The sequence below is a fragment of the Sceloporus occidentalis genome, unplaced genomic scaffold (assembly GCF_023333645.1).
Source record: "Sceloporus occidentalis isolate IW3139 unplaced genomic scaffold, rSceOcc1.0.p SCAF_3, whole genome shotgun sequence".
Lineage (NCBI taxonomy): Eukaryota > Metazoa > Chordata > Lepidosauria > Squamata > Phrynosomatidae > Sceloporus > Sceloporus occidentalis.
In genome coordinates this window covers 79308354-79334315 of record NW_028316983.1, presented here as the reverse complement: position 1 = coordinate 79334315, position 25962 = coordinate 79308354, and the positions used below count along the sequence as shown (strand labels likewise).

Genomic DNA, 25962 nt, shown 5'->3' with positions numbered 1-25962 from the left:
AAAAAATCTGCTCCTGCCAGCTGCGGTCCTGAGTGGGTCAATCTGCGCCAGAGCAGCCTAGGGGCCGCTCTGCCAGGCCATCTGCTTCAGCCCTAAAAGTAAGAAACTGTTCATACATGCTAAAAAGCTGCCAATAAATAAAGGCAGATTATCATTTTCTCCAGGCAGTGTTACTATACAGCATTTTTGGTCCACTAATCAATTGACGAAAGGGTTTGAAATGCAGCTGTCTGAATTTCTCTCAAACTCTTTTTCATGGAACATGTTACTAGTTTTGAGGTGCAGAATTCCTGGTTCTGTTAGGTGAAGACTTTTGTTCTGCCATACTAGGTTTTTTGCAATTAGGAAATCACTGTAATAAGCAACTAAGGCAATTTTGAAATATAGTCAGTGGATTGACATAGTGATATCTGAAAAGGTAAACATGGAATTCTGAACAGTCCCTATTTGGTGAGAATACATACCTTATAAAATGACAACCTCACTACAAGCTTGGAGTTATGCTTCATCCAACCAAATTTATATTTAGGGGAAACTGATCTCAAGTTCAACTGGGGTAACAGCGGACAACTTTGACTTAATGTTGTATATATAATTTAGAAGCCTGCTTATCTCACAGGGTCTGATAATGCATGGTCAGTCACCATGCAGGACAACGTGGAGATGTATGCTATGCTCTAGACCAACCTGTTTCTTTATCTTAATCCATCAGATTAAAGTTACAGACTATAGTCTATATCGTAGTTCTAAAAGGCTATGTTCCATATACAGAGTTGCAATGAGAGAAGACTCCATATTTTAACAAATAAATTAAGAAAGAAAGAAAGAAAGAAAGAAAGAGCAGCACATTTGGTTTTTGTGGGTTATTAATTCAAAATTACTCTTTCCTTTCTCACTTTCAGTTAAACTTTTAATAGAACATATGTATACTGGAAAGAAAAAAATATAATGTAACAGCATTATGAAGTAATATATGATGTACATTATGATAAATGATTCACTCTCACTTCACACTAATACTGTAGCCTCGAGCAGCAGTGACTTCTATGTGCAACAGATATTTCCCACACATTCTGGTACAAGTTCCTTCAGGAGCAGATGCCAGGAACTGAATCTAGAATCTTAGAATATGCAGTACTCTATCACTGACTTCCAATCTGTACCCTTCAGCTTTCCTTGGCAAAAATACTAAGTTTGCCTAGGCATACTGAACACACGCAGTCCTAAAAGTTAGGTTTCTCCACATAAAAACAAAACTGAAAGAATTTTAGGCTAAATGTTTAAAATCTTAATTATGGATCAGAGATCAAGAGATCAGATGAACATCTTACAGATCAGAGATCAAAAGAACATCTATATAAACTTGTGATTGTGAAGTACAGAATATGATTGTCTTCATGTCACCAGAACATACTGGATTGTATTTATGTCTAAGTAGCATTTTAAGCTATTTTGGGAGTTACAAAGCACTAGCAACATTGCACATTTCTATGTAGCATTCTTCACAAAGTCCAGAAACCTCACTTTTAATTATACCTTGATTTTAGCTTTACATATTGAGCATTCCTTCTGTGCTTTTGAAGCACGTGCATCTTCCTTTCTTTTCTACAGCCAAATAGTGCCAAGAATATCCTATTCCTTTTTTTTTACTACAATGCCAAATTTAGACATTGTGTGGAAACGTATTTATAAAGATGTCTTTCAGAAAAACTTGGGAGGTGCACTAGGGCTCACTTTTTGATCAAAGTTCCACATCTTGAGTGTATGACTAGGATTTCAAGTCACTTAGGTCTATAGTTCAGAATTAATAGATCTAATAATTATAGAAAATCTGAAACTTTAGGGTATATTAGTACATGCAGCTTCATTTTGCAGACTAAGGCTTAAGGACTTTAACAATGTACATGCAATTTGTTCTCATGCCAATAAATGCCCCCCCCCCCCATTTTATGGCATAATATACAAATGTATCAGTGGGACTATATCTACATTAAGGAGTCTAAATTCACTTTTTCTTACACGATTGTGTTTTTTTATTGCAGAAAGAATGTAGTTTAATGAAGATAATATTGAAGAATTTATTTAAACTTATTACTATGGTTACTGATTTCAAAAGGGATTTTAGGATAGGTAGTGAAGGTACAACTTGTGGGAAGAAGGAAGTCTTTTGTTGTTTATTTGTTATGGTCTTATATCATTTTAAGGGGAGCGAGGGGGTATAAAGGATTTGTTAGGAGATTTGTTTGTATGTCTATGTAGGTTTATAGCTCCATATATGTTAATATGTTATTTCTATTTTTCCTCTCTCTTTCTTGTTTTCCTTTTTTCCATTTTGCATGTTTTCTAGCTTCAAGATGTATAAAATTTCAATAATTATTATTTTAAAAATGTCCCATTTTATAAATTCTGCACCCAAGGCAAACTATTAAAGGAAGAATATGCTTTAACACAATCATCTAAATACAAGGACAGCACTATTTAAGATCAGTCCGTACAAGCATGAACACTATCAAGTTTGTTCTTTTTACTGTAATCTACTTGGTTATTGTTTATCCAAGCTATATCCTACTCTGCTGAGTTAAAGAAAATGTAGTCATTTGTTTCCACAAAATTGATCAGAGGAAATTGCATGTGAATCCTTAACATTAATTTAAGTAACAGTCATGGAAATAAAGAATCTGTTCATCTACATTCTCAAACCAAACGTAACAGAACACAACCACAAGTTTGAGATAGCCAGCAACTCTTAGCCCTAACTGAAGGATAAGCATATTCACACCAGTTTAATCTGAATGTTACAACATCCTAGTATAAAGTATATGAAGACTATATATGATAAACCTTTTCAGAAAATGTGGGGTTATTATTATTATTATTATTATTAACCTTTATTTATAAAGCGCTGTAAATTTACACAGCGCTGTACATAGAAACTTTTAGTTAGACGGTTCCCTGCTCGCAGGCTTACAATAATCTATTAAAATATATCTATAAATGAAATAAGCATTTAATTAATCCACCTGCAGGCAGTAACTAAAGAGAAATTATGTAGTGTCTGAATTTCTTAAGAAGAAGAGGTTGCTTACCTGCAACTGTGGTTTTTTCCAGGTGGTCATCTGTACCTACACACAAATGGGTTTTCTAGAGCTGAGCAGCTTGATGGAAACAATTTCCCATCCATCACTCATGTCCCAGCCTGCCAAGCTACCATCCCCACAGTTTCTGCCAAAAATATGACAGGGACCCAAAAAGAGGGGAGGCAGGGCAGGTTTGGGAAGGGCACAGATGACCACTTGAAGAACCAAAGTTACATGCAAGCCACGTGTTCTTTGTCTTTGTGGTCTTTATGCCTCACACAAATGGGTGACTTAAAAGCTTACTGCAGGATGGCGGGCCAGGTCATTGAAGAACAGAAGACAGATTCTTCAAGGAAAAGAAGAGGGAAGACGATTTTATGCTTGTTCTGCTTGTAGAGAAAGAAAAGACTATAACTTCTTTCAGTATGTCCAAAACAGGCATTTTCTCAGACTCTGCAATCTGGTTGAAAACGTCTAATGAATGTGGATGGTTCTGATCCTGTTGCAGCTCTGCATAAGTCAGGAATTAACATTTCACACAGCAAAACAGCTGAAGACATGACAGTGGTGGTATAATGTGCCTTCAAATCAACTGGTACAGGTCCTTTGACCAGTTCATATGACAGCCTAATAGTCTGAATAACCCATTTAAACCTTTGTGAAGAGATGTGACGAGGTTGAGAAGCATAGTGAACCATGACTACCGGAGCCAATAGGGACTAATGAGAATGGCATTGTGGCGAGCTTCACTATGACCCTTGTTAACAAGGAAAAGGGAACAAAGAGATACACCAGAGATCTAGACCACTTCATCAGAAAAGTGTTGCCTAGAGATCTGTGTCCTCTCCATGCCCTGGAACAGAACTGGTAACATTTGGTCAAGAATGTATAGGAGAAGTGCATTCTATCTGGCAGTCACTATCCAGAAGGCTTCTTCTGACAAGAGACCATTTGTGCTAGAGAGCCAGGGAAAAGCTTAAGGAATCCGCCAACACATTCTCTGTGCATGCCAGATGTATGGTGACTGGATGGATATACCTGTTCATACAACAGTGCCACATGGCTGGTTCTAAGAACCAAGTCGAGTGAGTGCCTCTTTGTCTGTTTACATAACACACCACTATGGCCATCCAGGCTCTGTTTAAAAACCTCCAAAGAAGGAGACTCAACCACAAGGAGGAATAGCAAATACCCAAGAGGACAAGAATCAGAATTGAAAATGATCTTAATAGATTAGAAAGCCAAAACTAACAAAAGGAATATCAATGGGGAGAAATGTAGGTTACTACACTTGGACAGTAAAAATGAAATACACAGATATAGCCTTTAATAAGTAAAAATTTCATATGAGTACACGTCAAAGGAATCTTAATGGACCACACACTGAACATGAATCAGTAATGTGATGTGGCAGCTAAGAAAGCAGCTTAGGGATCTGGGTAAGTTTGGCCTGGAGAAGAGAAGGTTAAGGGATGACATGATAACCATGTTTAGGTAATTGAAGGGATGTCACATTGAGGCTGAAGCAAGCTTGTTTTCTGCTGCTCCAGAGTCTAGGACACAGAGCAATGAATTCAAACTACAGAAGAAGAGATTCCACCTAAACATTAGGAAAAATGCCTGATGGTAAGGCCTGTTCGACAGTGGAACATGCTGCCTCAGAGAGTGGTGGAGTCTCCTTCTTTGGAGGTTTTTAAACATACTCTATTACTACACCAAGGTAAGCTTATGCACAGAGGTGGAAAAAAAATGAAGTTCCGTTGGTAAATGAATGATTAATGAAATGTCATAATGCTGGCAGATCGAGAGAAACTCAGGTGATGATAGCTTGGCAGGCTGGAACATGAATGGCACTATGGAGGTGGAAGGGTTCCTGCCAAGCTGCTGGGCTCTAGAAGTTTCAGAATGGGATCTCTGTGCAGCCACAAAACCTATTCATGGGAGGCACAGAGACCACAGAGAATTAAATTATACAGCCCCTCCACAATATAACATTTTGCCTGTGTGGCTGAAGAGCAGGGTATAAATACTATAAATAAATAAATTGCTATATTTTATCAAAGATACTTACTTTAGCAATCTGCAGCAACACAATGCAGTGTTTTATTGATTCAACCATGCTCTAAAGGGATAAAAAGAAATATTGTAGCATTTCAGAAATATGTAATGCTTGTAATGAAATATTAAGAAAAAAAGAAGTAGATAGATTACATTCACTATCAATTCAATACCTAGTTGCAATGATGCCTGAAAACACTGATCACCAAATTGCTATAGTCAAATGAATGAATTTCAGAATGCATCCTCATGGCCATTTTCCAGATGGGTGAGAATAGGTGGTGCCTGGGCAACACCTGGATGTAGTTTCCAGTTTGGGAGTAGAGAACAGCCATTGCCCTCACTTACTGGCAAATAACTGGTGTGCTTTCAAAATGAAAGTGACTCTGGCCCTAACCCCAATCAGCACCAGATCCAGCCTCACTAACTGGCATAGAACACAGAAGACTTTTATCACTACATATTGGTTAAACAATACTCACACTGGTTGTTTCTTTGAGGTTTTCAATCTTCTGCAAAAACAAGACATTTATTTAGCAACATAGTTATTAATCTTGAAGTATATTTGTTACACACATTTTATTCCTAATAAATTAAAAATAAGGTTAATATTTGAAATTTAACCACACAGAGTCAAAAAGACTATGTGCACTCACTGGCAACAACTCTTGAACCTGGGCAGAGGGATTTTCAATCCCTACCACTTTGGTGTAGCCATCTTGTGTAGCCAAAGCATGTTGTAGATAAAGTCTATCATCATAAACTGATCGTGACAGCTACTTCTACCCATTAAGACATTATCCAGAACACAAATCAATGGGAAAATGTGTTCTCCAGGAGTATTAGAAGCTGATTTTTAGCAAAGTATGTATTGTGAAAACTCAGGGTGCCATTTTTTTCCTGCTAAAATACTGCATGAGAAAACCATGTTTTCCTCAAGGGTCAAAGCTGATTCCATTTGGGGTAACTTTCTCAATCCGATTCTGCAGGTAAATAAATCTGAACGGACTCGCTTTTAGCTAGATTAGATGGCTAATATATGCCTGAAAATTATCATTCTTCATTTCATACTGATTCCAACTGAAACTATTTTCTTTACACTTGAGTCAACTGAGACATTAGGCTGAAACAAGATTTGCACTCAACTAGGTTCTATTCACTGTGGACTGAAAAGTGGGAACAGTGATACACACCAAATCATCTTTCCCTCTATAGCTCTCTGTGCCCCTCTCAAAAAAAGCTACACAGAGTATTGGAGACACTCCATAACAGTGTGAGAATTCTTCTGGGGACTGCAACGAGAGGGAATTAGTTAAAGCTTCTGCCCTGCCTTATTCCTCTAGTAGGGACCCTTTCCTAGATTCTAGTTCCTTCCATGATTGGAAGAAACCCTTCAATTTACAGAGGGGCAAATCTAATTCCCTCTCATATATCCTTATACAGTTGGCCCTCAGTATCCAGGGACTTGCCATCCACAGATTCAAGCATCCATGGATGGCAAGCCCACATTGTCCCTAACGGCAGCGCATGCATGTGGCCACACTGCCATTAGACAGCCCCCATTGTCCTGTGGTGGTGCATGTACACGGCTGTGCCACCATTAAGTTCCGTTGTCCCCAATGGTGGCAAGCCCGCATCCATACTCTCCCATAGGACAACAGAGACTGTCTCTAGTTGGCAGCATGGCCATGTGCACGTGCTGTGGATTGGGGACAAAAGAACTTGAGTAGCTGCAGATTTTGGTATCTGTGGGTGGGGGTCTAGAACGGATCCCCCACAGATACAAAGGGCTGACTGTACATGTAATTATTGAATCTGAATTATGTACAGAGAACATAAGTCTTTGACTTTTAACTGTAATTTTAATTGCAACTGTTAATTGTAAATAATCTAAAAATTATAATTTGCACTGAAAGGTGGGACATAAATCCATTTGGGGGTAACAGAGGATTCTTTTGTGAACTATGAATAATGTACAGAAACACAGAAAAAGTCTTGTTTATGGTATTTCCCCAAAGTATGGGGCAATATATGATTTAAACTTACTTTTCTACAAGGATCTAATCTACAGACTATGGCTGGGCAACTACAATAGGTCTGGGGAACAATTCACAATGTTTCTGGAGCCTACTGTAGGACCTATATTTTCTACTCTTGAAATTCAGCAGCAAACCTAGAGAAGTAACTTTAAAACAAGAAGAAAGTGATAATTTTAAATAGCTACTCCCACTTTGCCATCCACATTAGGGAGGGGGGGCACAGAGGCCACATAAATTGGCTTGCAAGCTACATGTTACCTGTGAGCTGCATGTTGCTAAACATTGTCACATACCAATTTTTAATAGTCTACAGCTCTCTACAGTACATACAAATCATGCAGTTAATTTTTTGTGCAGCTTTGTTTCTGAAACAGCATTTCTATGGTAGTGGACTTTTCCTATGGGCACTATATAGTGTTTTGCTTTTCCTATGGTTATGACAATGTATCAGTTTCTATTAAAAGTTTTCATAAATCATCAACAGGAAAGCAGAAATGACAGTATGGATTTCAGCAACATTTTGTTAAATTTCTCTAGAAAGTCGGTCTTCCTCATTATGTTGGGTCAGTGGGGCTGTTGAAATTAACATTAAAAATAAATAAAATAAAATAAAAACTATCTTTATGCTTAGACAGGAAATTCATGGCAATAACAATGTAGTTAAATCATGGAAGTTTAAAGAAATACTTCAGGGCAATGATAATCTGACTCCTTCTGTCTGAGTACAAGCAGCTTTTAAAATATTGAGTGCTACAACAAGTCAAGAAGAAAACAGCTCATCCCTTATAAACACTAATCTGCCATTACAACAAATTAGTACTAGAGGGCAAGCAAGTACAAGGTCACACCCCTTGCAAGTGTCTATAATGATCAGACAGAACTAGTTATGTCAAGTGTAATCAGCAAGTTACTTTGGTCTAAACACCAAGAACTGCTTTTTTAGACCAGTATTAACATCTTCAGATGTCACCTACATGACAAGCTATTTTAATATTGTATTTGCAATCTTGCACCCACTTATTTGGGAGCTAACTTCAGTATTTATTTATTTTTATCCTGTCCTACCACGAAAACAAACAAACAAACAAAACCAAAAACACTGGGGCTCAAAGTGTCTCACAATTTAAAAGAACAATACAATTAAAAACTTACATAAAGAGATTATTAAAACAGAATGAAACTTTTTGCAATATTAAAACCAGTTACACTTCAATGAAAGAAAATATAATTGAAAAGATTTTAAAAGCTCTTTAAAACAGTTCAGTTAAAATAATACAGCACTATCCAGCCCGTTCTTTAAAAACTTTTTGTTTTAAAAGCCTGTGTGAATAAAAATGTTTTAGCCTGCAGCAGAATGGACGAGGCAGCCATTCTGGCCTCTCTGGGAAGGGAGTTCCAGAGTCTAGGGACAGCCACCAAGAAGATCCTCTCTAATGTCCTCACCAGTTGTGCTTGCAATGATAGAGGGCCTGACATTCACTTGATGATCTCAATGAAACTTAGTTCTGAGCAGGCAAGCAGAGAACTGAATTGTTGGTCTCTGTGCAAGTGAGCCAAGCCAATGTGTTCCTGAACACAAGTTTGTTTTTGTTTCTTTTTACTTTTTTAATTTATTTCAATTTGGCATGATTTTGGCCAATAGTATCTGAAAACTAAATGTCACTATTTATTCTTGACTTGATTTATCTGTAACATCCCAATCGAACTTACTAGATCAGGAATGGGAATAATGTATTATTACCTACTCCCACTATCCCCATGTGTTATTGTCCTTATATTTCCCAATATCATTTGCGTACGACTCCCATTATACTTTATAACTGACTACGCTGGCTAGGACTAATGGAGAATTTCAGTCTCACAGTATCTGGAGATCCACATGATCCCTAACTCTGTACTGCAAGTACACTCAAAGTCATTTCTAGGTGGGTGGGGAAACTGGCTACAGTATATGTAAAGCAAGAAAGGGAGTTGATTTAATAAAATTTGATAAACTGTGCTAACACTGTAATAGATGTATACTACTAGTTAAAATGGATGGAGTGGTAAGTCATTATGAATTGCACAGTTGTTTAAATAAAAGGACAAGAATCTTTAAAGTCTCTGCAGTGCTCTCCAGGTTTGTTTTGATGGTTGCTTTTAATTATACTCTGGTGCAGTGGAGCAGGTGAAAAACAAATTTCAGTTGTTATTCATTCCAGCAACTGAAAACAATCCACAGCTATAAGGTACACTAAATTTAACTTATCAGCTACATATGAAACAACTGCCTTGGCTGCATCAAGCAATGAAAACCTGAACTGTGAGTTTGGTGGACAGGGGGAATCAGCATCCATACAAAAATTATACTTGCTTTTCTCTGTTCATCATCTTTGCAGTTCTGAAGCTTTTCATCAAAGAGCTAAAGAAAGGAAAAAGATAGTAATAAACACTGCTGATAAAACTTTTAAAATACAAACAAGACAGTAAATTATTTTTAAGATGTGCTTTATAATTTGTTGTCCAAATATAATTAATCTTGCAGTGCCCAATGAGAGAATTTTCAGATTACCCATCCTAATGATGGTTGCTCCCCACCACATTACTTATTCCAAGTCAAGATAATATCTAAGCTAAAGATCTTAAACCCTTTTCTTAGGAAATAAAAGAAGACCTGCCTGTAAAAATACTTTAAGCCTTCACACTATAAAAAAAAAAGTATCCCGCCTATTTACTTCTTAAATATCTATTCCTACATTTCTATTTAGATATCACATAAAAAATGTATACTCCATTGTGTCAAGTAAACATATACTATAGCATCATCACCGCACTGAAGCAAATAATGGACATGATTTATGCTATGAGCCCGAGAACAGCTCCGTCCCAGATGTAATAGACATATATACTGCAGATGCACTAGTGTTTCCTGCAGCAAACATGTAAAAACACAGACTATACAGCATGCCTTTAAACAACAGTACACAAAGCTCTGATATCGTCATGATGCCTCTTGATGTGTACAAAGGAGTTTAGGTTACTACATCTATTGTACATACTTCTTTTTGTTTTGGGCGGCAAAAACTGATGTGTCCATGACAAATATATGAAGTATGGAGGTCCTATGAAATGTCTGAAGTGCATCTAACAACTAGAAAAGGGATGAACTGGCTTCAGGAATTTCAGTATTGGTAGCATTTCATACTATATTTATTGGTTGGGGGGATCCAAGTGTGCATTTACTACTAAACCAATTACATCCATGGTATAATTGGCACTACATTTAACATACCTTTAATTGGTCTATCAAAATTTGTAGGTAGGCATCAGCTTCTGTAAGTTTTTTATCAAAATCCTGGACACTTGGAACAAAGCCAGGATCCACACCCTGCATAAACAGAAAACAAAATCAAACACATAATCTTTGAGTGTGTTTTATTGAAGGAACACAGAGAACAGTATTTGCTTCACATAGAACAGTATTTGCTTATTCCTCAACCATTCAACTGAGAGCCAGAAAATAAGCTGCCGAGAAACACGTTTAACAATATGAAGAGTAAATCATTATAATTTCCTGTAGACATAAATGAAAACAGTAGAATTATTAAAGCACACTGCATGGAAAGGAGTCCCTCTAGTACCATTCTGGAACTTTGGAACTATGTTCTGGAAGGGTTAACTATTTTGTTGAATGGTTTACAGGCAAGTATCATATGAAGCTGATAAGAAGAAAATCAACTCATTCGAGATGCAGTGCTGGAGAAGAATTCTATCACTACCATGGGCTGCTAAAAGACAAATAAATGTGTCTTAGAGTAAATCAAGCCCAAACTCTCCCAAGAAACCAAGATGACTAAACTGAGACTGTCAGCATATTTCATGAGAATACATGAGTCACTAGAAAAAGACAATAACACTTGGTAAGGTAGAAGGTTATAGGAAAAGAGGAAGCTGGCATTCCAGATGGCTAGCCTCAATTAGGGAAGCCATAGCCCTGAGTTTGCAAGAACTGAGCATGGCTGTTGATGGTAAGGTGACTTGGAAGTCTCTCATTCATGGGGTCGGACTTCATGGTAGTTTACAACAAAAACAATCATATAAAGACACTCTTCTATACCAGTTTCCTTGTAAAACACAGTCTGACTCATAAATTCTCAAGCTCCATTGAACGGAAACAATATTCCAGTACAGGCTTATAAGGACAGCCTTGTGTGTGTTTGCTCCAAAACACCCTCTCCTAAGTCACCTTCTAAAACAGATGCAAGGTTAAACAAGTGGAATATAACATAACGTATGGAATACTGTATAACATAACATATGTAGCCTATAAGTAGATGTGTAATTTTCTAGAGAACAGATCCCTTACACCAGGAATAGATAAAAGAGAGGATATTTAAGTAGTTTAGGTCTCATAATTTTACACAGTAAGCAGAGACAAATTCACTACATATTCATAAGCAATTGTTAAGTTTCCATTGAGAAGTTTTTAACATCATCTCAATATTTACATTTTAAATATTTTAAAATGAAAGCACTTTAATGCATAAGGCTGAAAGAACACGAACATCTAAATAGGAGACCCATGTCCATACTGTCAGTCTTCTCACTCTCCTACTTCTGCTAGGCACCTTGCTTCTACACAGAAAAGATATAATGGCCAGTGATTCTCTGCATGAAATTTTATGTCTTAATTATGTTAATTATGTAAGGGATTCAGCAGACACTATCACATATAGGTTTTAAATGTTAATTTTTAAAAGAAAGTATTTGTTTTATAAAAAATAACGTACATAATTTTGCTAACATTTCCATTCCATAAATTTCAGTGAGATTTTCCTTCCCTTGCTGAGAGTAAAGGTGTTAAATTGCATGTTTTACTAAACTGTGGGCAGGATTTTAAAACATAATTATTAACAGCACCACAAAAGATTTTTTATTGTTTGACTTTTCAAACCAAATATATTGGGGCAATTTTACAATTTCATTAGAAAGCATTCCTAACTAGTTTCTACAGAAGAACCTTGCCAAGTTACTAATCAGGACATCTCAGGACAAATGACACAGACAATACTCAAAACTGCCACAGAACACAGCCTACATAAAACTGTCACTGTGACTCAACTACTACCCTCGCTCTTGAAATGAATATACTTGTTAAGGAAGTTCTTTTTAATTTAGTGATGTTCAGGTTCTATAGAGATTAAGGTATAGTATTTGACAAGTGGATTTATATATTCATTTCATGAGCTACCAGCAATTGTTATCCAACTACATTATTAACTTTGCTGCTGTTGTCAAATGCCATCAAGCTGACTTTGATTTATTGCAACCCTATGAATAAGAGACCTCCAAGTCACCCCTACCATCTACAGCTCTGCTCAGGTCTTGCAAACTAAGGGCTGTAGCTTCCTTTACTGAGTCTATCCATCTGTAATGTGGTCTCCCTTTTTCTACTGCCTTCCACCTTACCAAGCATTGTTGTCTTTTCTAATGAATGCTGTATGTTCAAAGTATGATGGATTCAGTTTAGTTACCTTGGCCTCTAAAGAGAGTTCAAACTTGATTTGCTCTAGTACACATTTATTTGTCTTTTCGGCAGTCCACTGAATCTGCAGAACTCTCCTCCAACACCACATTTCAAATTAGTCAATCCTTTCCCTATCCACTTTCTTCACTGTCCAGCTTTCACAACCGTACATAGAAATTGGCAATACAATGGAACTGACAATCCTGACTTTGGTATTCAGTGAGACAACCTTTAGGACATTACAAGCAATGTATTAGTCATCTGTCAAACACTATAATCTTTAGGAAAAACCAGCCTCCTAATGGCCAGGTTGGTTACCTGTTCCTTAGTGGTCCAAAACACACTGCAAAAATAATCTTGTTTGAAACTGCTTTAACTGCTCTGGCTCAGTGCTAAAGAATCATGAGAACTGTAGTTTATTGTGGCCCCAGAGCTCTGTGACAGAGAAGGCTAAAAGTCTCACACAACTACAGCTCCCAGAATTCCCTAGCATTGAACAAGGGCAGTTAAAGTGGTTTCAAAGTGGATTATTTCTGCAGTGTGCTTGGGATCTCTGTGGAGTATGAAAATAGTACTTTTGGGGTACTGAAGGACCAGTGCACAGCAAGCTGAGTTCAGTGTTAGTTGATGAGGCAGTCCCTGAACGGGAAGATCAGGAGACCCTCTGTACAAGAGCAGTTCCCGCAGGAGCCCAGTTCTCATTCCATTCACAGAAGTGGCAATCTTTGTGCTGGATCACAATATATGACCCAATTCTTCCAGCCACCCAGAGGCAATCACGGCATTTCAGTTTGCAATAGCCAACTTAATAAAAAGCACTCACATTGGAAAAGGGCCCTCAATCCCCACTTCCCAAGCATAACACACATACAAAGATTGCTAACAATCGACGGAATTGAGGAAGTAGACTGAAGCCCAGGAAAGCTCAGGCTGCCCATTTCCTTCTTACAGTGAGTCTCAAAGGCGCTGCAAGATCTCTCTTCGTCCCAATCGACTGAGCGTTAACCTACGAATGGCGTGCCATGCACTCCGTTTCCTTGCACACAGTACAGGCAAAGGGGCCCTTTAAGCACACTGGCCTTGCCATGGCGGAAAGATGGACATGGAGAAGACGCCGAAAAGACCCCAGCATTCGGTACAGAGGGGCAGCCTTTTCCTTCCCCCCCCCCCCCTCTCTCTCTCTCTCTCTCTCGCTCTAGCCCTCTGGGGGTTCCCAGGCCTCCAGAGAAGATGCACACACTGAGAGGCCTAATCTGGGAAGCGACGTTGTCGCAGGGATGGCTCTCTCTCTCTCTCTCTCTCTCCCCGTGGCCTTATATCAAGGCTCCCTGCAACCGCCTTGGGGAGAATAAGAGGGAAGCCAAGGGAGGAGGACCCAGGGGCTCCAGCGGGGCTTCCGAAGGCGCTCCTTCTTCTTCTTCTTCTTCTTCTTCTTCTTCTTCTTCCTGCCCATTCAGACGAGGAGGAGGAGGTGGTGGCGCCTCCCCCCAAAGTGCAGCCCTACTACTCACGCAGGCCATGGGCTCCCCTCCTCCTCCTCCTCCTCCTCCTCCTCCAGCCGCCGCCGCTGCTTCCCTGGCCCTTGCTCCAACACCAAGGTGCCTCCTGATTGAACGAGGGCCAGGTGGCTCCCTCTGTGGGATGGGAGGGCGACACCAAGCAGCAGCAGCAGCAGCAGCAGCAGCCCTCGGCGCCCAGCGCTTCCTTCTCCCGCCCAGGCTCTAGTGGAACCAGACCCATCCGCCGTCGGGAGAAGGAAGCGCTGGGCGCCGAGGGCTGCCCTCAGGCCTAGGCCCTCCTCAGCCTGTCCCAAAACACGCGCCAGAAACAGTAATCCAGCTCCGACTGGCCTGGGGGCTGTGGGTTGCTGTGGCACCACAGAGCTCTCTCTCTCTCTCTTTCTCCCCGACAGAGAAGGCCCAATGTCTCACAGAACTACAGGATTCCCCAGCATTGAGCCAGTGCGGTTAAAGCGGCCTTCTCCAACTGATCTTATTTTTGTGAAGTGTGTTTTGGACCCATGGGCACAGAAGTGACTTGGGTCCAAAACACACTGCACAAAAATAAAATCAGTTGGACGAGGCCGCTTTAACAGCCCTGGCTCAATGCTGGGGAATCCTGGGAACTGTAGTTTCTTCAGAGGAGTTTTTGATGCGTTGCTTTTCCCCACACCATGGCCATGCCTTCACAGATAAGAAGGTTTTTCACAGCCTCAGCATTTTAAAGTCCTAATTTATTTTGAAAGGCACCCACTGGCTTGGATCCAGAGAAGCGCCTACTGCTCCTTGAATCATAGAATCACTGAATCACAGAGTTGGAAGAGACCATAAAGGCCATCCAGTCCAATCTCCTGCCATGCAGGAACTCTCAATCAAAGCATCCCCAACAGATGTCCATCCAGCCTCTGTTTAAAGACCTCCAGGGAAGGAGACTCCACTACACTTTGAGGGAGTTTGTTCCAGTGTCAAACAGCCCTTACTGTCAGGAAGTTGCTCCTAACATTCAGGTGGAATCTCTTTTCCTGGAGCTTGCATCCATTGTTCTGGGTCCTGTTCTCTGGAGCAGCAGAAAATAAAGGTTTGCTATTTGGAATTTATACTTTTTAAAAAATATTTTCAAACTGTGGATGCTTGAATCCGTGGATGAAAAAATCTGTGGCTAAGGAGGGCCCCCTGTACTGCATGCTGCTGGCTGACTTTTCTTTTTTTACTTAACATTCTACTTAACTGAACTATAAAAAAGGAGACGAGAATGTTTTTCTTTTATTATTAATGAACATTGATTCTAGTAATATTTTCAGTGATAAATCTCTGGTGAAGCAACTGAAGTGAACCCTGTAGCATGCTTTTCACGGCTGGTGCTCCCCAAGACTGTGCACTCCCTTTGAGAGCAGTTCCTTTCTATTGCAGCTCCTTCCCAGGGCAGGGTAACCAGATGTTCTCACTACAAAGGAGGACAAGGCATCGCAAAATATAGGGCCTTCAGGAAATAAGGGAGGACATTACCAAAGAGCTGAAAACACTGATATAAATGTAAATCCGTGCTGCTTAGTCAGGCTCTGCATGGAGGACACTTTGGAATTCCTCCTGGACAGAACGTGGGACTAGAGTACAGCCCTGGGAAAGGAGGATGCCTGGTCCCCCCTTTCCCAGGGAAGGCACAGCAGAGGCACCAGATTTCTGGTTGAGAAATTGGAGGGCAACTAAAATAGTGAAGGGTCTGGAAAATATGCTCTATGAGGACTTGGGGAGCTGGGGATGTTTAGCTTGGAGAAGAGAAGGTGAAGTGATATGATAGCCCTGTTTAAATATTTGAAGGAATGTCACATTGAGGAGGGAGCAAGCTTGTTTTCCATTTAATATAAGGCACACCATTTTGCTATGCCACTGTATTTAATGGGACTTGAGCATTCATGGATTTTATTATCCACAGGGAGTCCTGGAACCAAACCCCAGTGGATAACAAGGACCCGCTGTTCTTTGAAGGCTGGACCTACAATCCTCACTCAGCCATTGAATCCCACTAGGTGACCTTGGCCAGGTTATACAGTCGGCCCTCTGTTCCACTGATTCATCATCTGCAGAGTCAAGCATCCATGACTTGAAAGTATTAAATACACACACACACACACACACACACACACACACACACATTTATATCCATTGTATTTAAAAGGTCAGCCTCAGCGAATGGTAAAGGCAATACCTTGCTGAACAAATTTTACCAAGACAACTCCTTAGGCTAGCCCTATGTCAGAAATAACTTGAAGGCACACAACAACAATAAGCAGAAACATCCTTATCCTGAATTAACACCAGTCTCTAGAAAGCAAGGCCCTTTTTGTTATTTGCACCTTGGGCTGGCTACCACTCTCAGGAGGAAGACTCTTGAGGTTTCAAAGCAATATCATATTTTCATTTAATTTTCTAACAGCAACACAGACACCAATAATTTCCAAATAGGCATACTGGAAGATCCAGATGTGTTTTGATATATTACTGTTATTTGTACAATGCTATACAATTTATAGTAGTATAAAAGCAACACAGATTAATAGCAAAATATTTATAGTATAAACATAATAGAGATCCTGATACAGAAGATTCTCATCTTGCAAAGCTGTTACTCAAAGGCTGTGAGCAAGAAACTACTGTAGTGTTAACTGCAGCAAGCTAGCCCTCTGTTTAATTATATCACTTAAATTTTAAAGTATCAGTCTCTCTATCTCTTGGGCCCATCCTTGCCCTATTTAAAAGATGTCAAGCAATGTAAAAGCCAATGACATTTTAATTAAATAATATTTTTCACTAGAATTAATCCTTTGATTGGCCTATCAGTGGCCTGTTACAGACAGCCAAAATAAAGCTGCTTCGAGTCACAGTGGAGGTATGGTGTTTCAATGATGCATGCGTCCTAAGAGTCCAGAAGTCTCACCAGACTGGAGCGTGGCTTTGGTGTGGCTTCTGGACTCTTAGGACGCATGCATCATTGAAACACCATACCTCCACTGTGACTCGAAGCAGCTTTATTTTGGCTGTCTGTAACAGGCCAATGTATGCATGAAGCAGTTCCCTAGCAAAGAGTAAGAAATCCTGGTCCAAATTCCTTAAATGATATATTTCCAAATATGAGAAATTAATTGGTATATTTCCAAATTATATATCAATTAATTTCTCTCATATATATATATATATATATATGAAAAAGAGCTCTCTTAATAAGACAATGCATAAAGAAAATGTTTTTAAAAATTTATCCAGAAATGTATCACTAAACTGAGCCCATATAAGACACCCCTCCAGAAGTTTTTTCATATCAATAGCCCTAGTTTTACACCACAAAGGTTTCATACGCATACTGGCAACACAGCACCAACACAAAACATATCTATTCCAGTGTACAGTATTACTTCCTAGATGGACATGTAAAATGACTTAATTTCATATTCAGTATAAGAAATACTGTGCACTTATGAACTTGGAAAATAATTGGTATGTGGTACAGAATGATATGGGTAACATTTGATAAAACTGAATTATTCTGTGTTATGTTTAAAATGTATGCATCACTTTCAACTTCACCCCATTTTAAACAGGCATTCTTACAGAGATTCTCATAAACTCACCTGAAGTTGGAGAGTATGACGTAGGATGGTTTCCTCTAAAGCGTGAATCCATTTCTCCCTTTCATCAGCATCCCGAGCTAAAAGAATATTAAAAATATACTGACATGGACTTAACACAACAACTGCAAAAATTAAACAAGGATAGCTATACTTGTTATTAAACAAACAAGGTAATAATTAAATGAGTCAGTTGGCATGAGGAAAGTAATTTTATGTCTAATGAGTGAGTTTGAAGTTATTGCAGAGGAAATCTATAGCAGTCACATTTATGAAAGCATATCATGCAATTTTATGTTGACCAATGCTCCATCATACTGATATAATTCAATTACTTTCTAGCCATACAATAGAGATCATGTGCTTAATGCCATCTTAGAAAAGCAAATAAACATGTGAAAGGGGGATGAATTCAAAATTCTTTGTTTACAAAATAACAAGACAAGAGAGCCACACTATTGCCATATTCCAATTCCTATAAAGTTTGTTACACTTCATATGTTCACCACATTGTTTTTTGTGGGTTTTTCAGGCTATGTGGCCATGTTCTAGAAGAGTTTCTGCCTCTTTCTAGAAAAAACTCTTCTAGAACATGGCCACATAGCCCAAAAAGCCCACAAAAAACTATGGATACCAGCCACATTATTGATTTTAAACAACCGTTAATTTTACAAAACAGATTCATATGGTAATGTCAATGATTTTACTTTTACTAAGTGTACATAGAAAATCATAAATAGCAAAATTCTGCATTCCATGCATCACAACTCCAGTGCAAGGAAAACGTGGAATCCTAGGCTGTTGTAATGCAGATTAAGCAATGAGGTAAATTAAGCCTTGAAGTAAACTAAGCAGGATACAATGGCAAGTGGGAGTGACGTGATTTTGCTACTGGGTGTCCTGAAGTACAGGCATTTCACTCCCTTGGGGATTATAAAGTCTGCTACTCTGTTTTAAGTGTTCACTGACAAAAGTTCTCAGAACTTACTGGAAGAAGATCTAAACACTTGGGGCCTCCAGCTCATGGAGTGCCCAAAGTCCGTAAGAGAAGGATCGTAGAGAGGTCACAGAAAGATGCAGAATTTGCTACGTTGGCCTTCTACCAGTATAGCCATTCTAGCTGAAAGATACCTGGTTCATCTATTTCACAGCTGAGGTAGACCAATATCTTGCCAAGACATAGACAATATCAATGTCTGTCAGCATTAGCATAGTGGCAAATTCAGAAATGTAGATTCCAGTTACACGAAGACCTTCCTGGCTAATGATAAGTGGGACTGTAGTGTCCAGACAAACAGACATTTTGTGCAGAAAAATACCACCCAGGACTTTCAGTCATCTTCTTTCTGGGCTGGAGCTGCACTTCCTGCAGCCTGCTCTTCCAGATGTCATGTTGGTCAGAAGTGCCTTCCCCACATGAAGAATCATGTGGCTAACTCACAGGGTTTGAAAGTCACCTCCCTCTGTTCAAGATGATAGTCAACCATTGGCTCCCAAAAAGTAAAGGGTTGGTTAAGCATAATAGCTTGGGGGGACCACACCTGTGCTTGTCAGATGGACCAGAAAAGGAGCCTTATATATTCCTACTTGTTCACATCCCTGTGTACAAAATCCAAAATCTTGTATCAAAATAATTATAAGATACAAGTTGTGGCATCTACAGAATTGTCAGTCTTATGACAAACACTTGGGGGACTGGAATGGGCAGCCAACTAAAGAGTTATATTGGCCTGTTACAGACTGCCAAAATAAATCTGCTTCAGGTCTCTTTGGAGGTATGCTCTTTTAAATGATGCATGCATCCTAAGAATCCGGAAGCTGCACCAAAGCTGCCCTCCAGTGTTTAGGAATGGAGTGTGGCTTTGGCGCAACCTCCGGACTCTTAGGACCCATGCATCATTTAAATAGCATACCTGCAAAGAGACCCGAAGCAGCTTTATTTTGACAGTCTGTAACAGGCCATTGTAAGGTATTTTTGTATTTTTTAAAACTCTATTGTTTTAAATTTGCTGTGTGCCATCTCTTTTGCCCTCATTCATAATCCACCACCTCGTCAAATTGTTCAACGCCACTTTCACAACCTTCATTCTATTGATCCTGTGTCTTTTGGCCAGGCTCTGGATTCTTCTTTATCTTCCTTAAACCTTGGAGACGCCGTGGATCCAGTAATCTCCTTACTCAATTCTATCTTATCAGTAACCCTCAATATTTTATTTTAATCCCGCCTTTCTTCCAAAGTGGGACCCAAGGGGGCTAACAACATATATAAAACACATTAAAACAACAATTAAAAATGTTTTGTCCCTTTATTGATACACGTGACCTCTTCTAATAAAGAATCTTAGTAGACCACAAACTGAACATGAGCCAACAGTGTCTAGATTGAGGGAAGTAACAGTACCACTCTGTTCTGCTTTGATCAGGCCTCACCTAGAACACTGTGTCCAGTTCTGGGCACCACAATTCAAATTGGAACATATCTAGAGGAGGGTGACCAAAATAGTAAAAAGTCTGGAAACCATGCCCTATAAGATGTGGCTTAGGGTATGTTTAGCCTGGAGAAGAGATGGTCAAGAGGTGACATGATAGCCATGTTAAAGTAGAGGATGTCATATTAATGATGGAACAAGCTTATTTTTCTGCTGCTCCAGATACTAGGACATGGAGCAATGAATTCAAAGCACAGAAAAAGAGATTCCACCTTAACATTAGGAAGAATTTTCTGAGCTATTAAGACAGTAGATTATGCCACCTCGGAGTGTGGTGGAGTCTCCTTCTTTGGAAGTTTTTAAACAGAGGCTAGATGGCCATCTGTTGGGAGTGCTTTGAATGTGCATTCTTGCATAGCAGGGGATTGCACTAGATGGCTCTTGTGCTATCTTCCAACTCTATGACTCTATGACATAAATGTGTACAAGCTTTTGAGTTCTCCAAAACTTTTCATCTATCCAGGCAATACAAAAAGTAGTGATGAACACAGAAATCTAAAAAGTAGATCAGATGCTATAGGTATGAGATGTGAAGTTATTGTCTTAAGATGGAGATTGCAAATAATTGATCAGTGGTATGTGGGACACATCACTTATCTCAATTCCAAAAACAGAAATGCCAAATGGAACTCAAAAATCTGTCTTTCTTTGTTTAAAATCAATTTGGATAGAAGAGAAGTAGAAAGAAATACAACCACCAGTTCTGATGAACTGAAAAGCTCACACACGTTTGTGCCATTTAGGATAGATAGTCCTAATAAAGGCATTGCTCACTCATGGATTTTTTCTTCTTTCACATGGATGAATATGATTTTTAAATTGCATTGGAAAATACCATGTTCAGCCATTCATGGAAGGAATCTATCACCAGAGGAAGATTTTCTATTACATAAAGTGGGACTACACAGCAAATGCTATCTACTCCATTCTATACAATGAAGGCAATGGCTTCAGTTGAGTGTTGTTGTTTTTTTAATTAGTATATCACATAGTAACACCACCTAGAATAAGCAAGACTAGAGATAAAGGCATCTATATTTTCCTATGTTTCCCAGTAAACAAATCTGAGTTGCACCTGATCACTGTATTTTCAAAAACAAGAAGCAACTTTTTATATGTTTTATTCTCATTTACTGTGGACTAAAGGCATGGGAGTGCTAACATATGTAATAATACTGATGAAGAATCTATACTCGGGAGAAAAGGCTACTGTTAGAACAGAACATGGAGAAACAGAATGGTTCCTAATTGGCAAAGGGGTTAGGCAAGGCTGCATCCTTTCACCCTATCAATTCAACTTACACGCAGAAAATATTATATGAAAAGCAGGCTTGGACACAGAAGTAGGAGGTGTGAAAACAGGAGGAAGGAATAGCAACAATGTAAGATATGCAAGTGATACTATATTAGTAGCAGAAAACATCACAGACCTAGAGCAACTACTGAGGAAGGTCAAGGAAGAAAGTGCAAAGGCAGGCTTACTGCTGAACATAGAGAAAACAAAAATAATGACCATGGAAGGTATTCATAAATTCAACCTAGACAATGAGGAAATTTAGATAACTAAAGAGTTCCTATACCTTGGATCAAACATTTATCAGAATGACAACTGCAGTCAAGAAATCAGAAGACTAAGAACGGCAAGGGCATCTATGAAAGAACTAGAAGAGGTCATAAAGAGCAAAGATATATAACTAAGCACAAATGTCAGAATTGTACAAGCAAATGTCTTCCCCATTATATGTATGGATGTGAGAACTGGACTATTAAGAAAATAGATTAAAAAGAAAATGAATTCATTTGGGAGGTGGTGCTGCACAAGAGTGCTGAGGATACTATGGACAGCTGAAACAAACAAACAAAAGGGTCCTAGAACACATCAGGCCTGAGATTTCCCTAGAAGCCAAGATTGTTAAACAGAGGCTGTCTTATTAGAAAAGACCATAATGCTAGGAAAGGTGGAGGGGAGGAGAAAGAGAGGAAAATGGATGGACTCTATTGAGGAGGTCACACGTATGAATCTGTAAGTACTAAGATAAATAGTGAGTGATGGGGAATCTTGAAGATGTCTTATCCACAAGGCTGCCTTGAGTTGAGATGCACTGTTTGTGTTATTATTACATTTATTTATAGCTCACTCTTTTCCCAACACTAGGATTCAAGGCAGCTTGGAAATTTAAATGGTTCTAATATGGTTAAAAACATTAAAATACTAAAACAACTTAAGACTTAAAACAACTTAAAACTTAAAAGTACTTGAACATGCATTGGCTTTGCAATTAAGGGTATTCTTGGATGAGGCTATCTAGATCCATTTCATTCTGGTTTCAGACATAGTTATAGGGCAGAGACAGCTTTGATCACCTTAGTGGATGATCTACCCAGGGAACTGGGCAGGAGGAGGAGTACCACTGTTTAATTAGGAGGCACCCCACCTACTGATTAACATTTTTTAAAGAATCAGGTTTCAAAACTAGGGGTAGACTTCTAGCCACTTACTGTTTTGCTTTCCTTTAAATAAAATATTTTAGTACGTTCTAAGACAGAGAACTGGATCAGCTAAAGTTGCCCACCTGTGATACAAAGCTACCCATTATTCTAGCATCCTAGAGAGATCAAACACAGATGATCTACCCAACACACAGTTTGTTACCACTGTCCTTCACCAAATTAGATTTATGTGGGATAACTATGCAATTGTATACTTCCTAAGTCTATACTGCAGCAATATTCTTACTAGGGAAACCAAAATGTAGACTTTGGTGATTTCTGAAGACATTAAATATGTATGAAACAAGTAAGACAGGACTGATTCTCTAAGATTACAAATATTTGAGATTTAAAACAGTATTCTCAAATCTATCAGAAATCTGACTGAAGAGATAAAGATGTGGCTTGTCAGGCAGAATAAAGTCAAGTAATACTATCAGGTATTACTAAAGAGGATTCTTGTATAACTTGATGTATACAATGATTCTTCTGTAAGTAGATAGTGTTAGGAAAGATGGTAGAAGTTACAGTAGGCTATAAATAACAAATACTGAATAGTATTTAAAATGATATCTAAAAATTAGTTTGGTGTCATCAATGACACACTCAAGTATTCTCTTCTTTAATTTAATTTATCCCTCCAAAAATGTGCTGCATCAAACAAAAGCAGAAATCAGAGGAAAGTTTACCTCACTTCCAAGCTATATAGCATGATCTTAACACCAAATTATGACAATCTCAAGACAAAACACTAGCTCTAACAAATCTTCAGAGAGAAAGAGATGCCCAAACTAGTGATGCTCTTGTGCTAAAATGTACAGGCCACATATCTGAAGGCCTTACACAACATAAGATATACAGCTCCTTAAGGACATCACAACAGATCTCAGTATCCACAACACAGCAACTATATAATAGTTATACAACAGTTTATAACAAAAGTTACACAGCAAAGGAGAAGCTGAAGCATTCCTTATTTTCTTCTCAAGATCTGAAAGTATTGTTCAGTTAGGCAATTAGTAGCAGGGCTAGGTTTTGCAAAGCAAGCTTGTCCCCTTCTTTGAGTGCAGCTGTAGCAAGAAGGGAAAGTGTTAGTGTAGACAGAGAATATCATGTGGAGAAGAAAATAATCTTTATGTTTTTCCAATCTATCCATCTCTATCAAATTCAAGTAATCAATAACAGTAAGGAAGAAATATGGATGCTCTAGCACAGTATGAAGAGAATGTGCATATTTTTATATGCACATTCATATAAAAATAAATGTTCACATGCTAAAATTGAATTTAGCGTGGTTATATCATTTATTCCTGTGAGTCAGGCCACATTATTTCCAACAATGTACTAGGACATAAAGTTCTACATTTCTTCAACATAAAGTACAATGCATACCTCCAAAATTTTCAGCATCTATTCTAGCACTCACAAATGATGTTAATCTCTGACCTAGTGTTGAAAATCCTTTGAGCAATGGAACACTTTATTTTATTGTTTTAATAAGGCAAAGGAAGAACTAGAAAAACCAAATGCCCTTCCATGAAAACATGCAGGAAACCCACATTAGCTTAATCAGAATCTTGATCCAGAACTTCCAGATGTGGGAGCAATGATGATTTGTAAAATCAGCTTCCAACATCAAAATCTTCCCTATTTGTTCCAGTAAAAGAGAGACCACAATACTAGTACTTATACATGTAAAACATACAAAGAAAAGCTCTGTTTGCTAGGATGTACAATAGAAATTATCAGCACTGGATTATTTTATACTGATGATACACCAATTATAGATTAGTAAAATAGGAGCTACCACTCCATATGACAACCCTGGTTTAACTATGGGTTGACGTCTTAAATATAATTCAATTCTCTATTATAAAAACAAATGTATCATCAATATATACACAAATTAGTAGAAAGGAGAATTATAATAAATCATAAACAAATCATCATAAAGCCACATTTCATTTAATTAAAACAAGGCATCTTTGCAATATTGTGTAGGATAGCTATTTGAAGACACAAAATGTTATTAAATATTAAACACATTCTTCTGCTATGAAGTGTCCATCTCTCCTGAAGCTTTTCTTTCTGCAGGCAGGCAAAACAAAACTACAGAACTGCTGAAGAAGGGGAACTGCAGAAGGTATTCCCTTAACAACTGCAGTAGAAAACTGCAGATTTCATCCTTTATCTGCATCAAGGTATACAATACCTCTGCTAGTTTTTGATTTGTTTATTTCCTTTGTTTTCAGTAATACATTTAAAATGTATGAATTGCCAGCATGGTTTTTCACAAAATTAGAAAACTGATTCATGTTGCATTTTTTGAAATACTGCAAAATTTGTAATGCAGTATTTATCATTCGCCAAGTCATTGACAAGACACCATAAGAGAAAATATGCATGATCACAATAAAGACCCTAAAATTTAGTATTATAAATATTTAAAATATTGTCAAACATTAGATTGTTCAGTACTTAATAGAAGGAGGAAATACAATATTACACATGTTGAAATATTACAAAAATTACAGCATGAATCTAATTTCTACAATGAAATGCTTACTGACTCAGGTAAAGCATTTACTTGCAGTTTAATTGCAAAGAAAAAGGAGAGAAAAATATCAGACACCACAAGAGGCAAAATTTATGATATAAATAAAGATGACAGCCATGAATATGGAAACACTTTATACAAATGACACTGTTTACTAGTTTTGTAGTCAAAAATTATTTCATGGATATATAAAAGTATAAACGAAGAGTACAGTACCTTACCCTTTCTACTGGTGAACCATAGCATGCAATGGCGGAACATAGCAGTAACAGATGGCATTGGAGTTAACAAATATGAATAACAAGATAAATAGCAGGAAAATGGTAACTGGTAGATAAAAACTAAGAAATACAGATGAAATGAATGAGAAGTTGTAGATCCGGAAGCAAAAGTCCACCTTTAAATCAAATATTCCTTTTGGTTTCCTCATACATTCAAGCCTTCAGAGTTCTGTATCAATAAACACTGCAACCTCACACAATCTTATAGCTTTCTTCATAGAGAAAAGCACAAGAATACATCTTGATAACAAAGATCAGGTATTTTTTGTTTTTGTTTTTGCAAGCAAACCCATCAGCGAAAGCCCATTATTCTCTTCCCCTTGACTGATAGGTATATCCTTTA

General features: G+C 38.2%; 1 protein-coding gene across 4 annotated transcripts in view; it reads right to left on the bottom strand.

Moving 5' to 3' along the window:
- OSBPL9 (oxysterol binding protein like 9) overlaps positions 1-25962 on the bottom strand; it is a 94924-nt gene that overhangs the window by 36120 nt on the left and 32842 nt on the right. For 2 of the 4 annotated variants that reach the window (XM_089515126.1, XM_089515127.1), the window contains exons 4-8: positions 17806-17882; positions 10446-10541; positions 9528-9575; positions 5618-5647; positions 5149-5199 (exon numbers count right to left, since the gene is read on the bottom strand). In XM_089515126.1, the coding sequence (XP_089371252.1) occupies positions 5149-5199; positions 5618-5647; positions 9528-9575; positions 10446-10541; positions 17806-17882 (302 nt within the window). Of the gene's footprint in view, positions 1-5148; positions 5200-5617; positions 5648-9527; positions 9576-10445; positions 10542-14055; positions 14109-14191; positions 14241-17805; positions 17883-25962 lie in introns of those variants that run through there. The other 2 variants (XM_089515128.1, XM_089515125.1) reach the window with 2 other exon arrangements.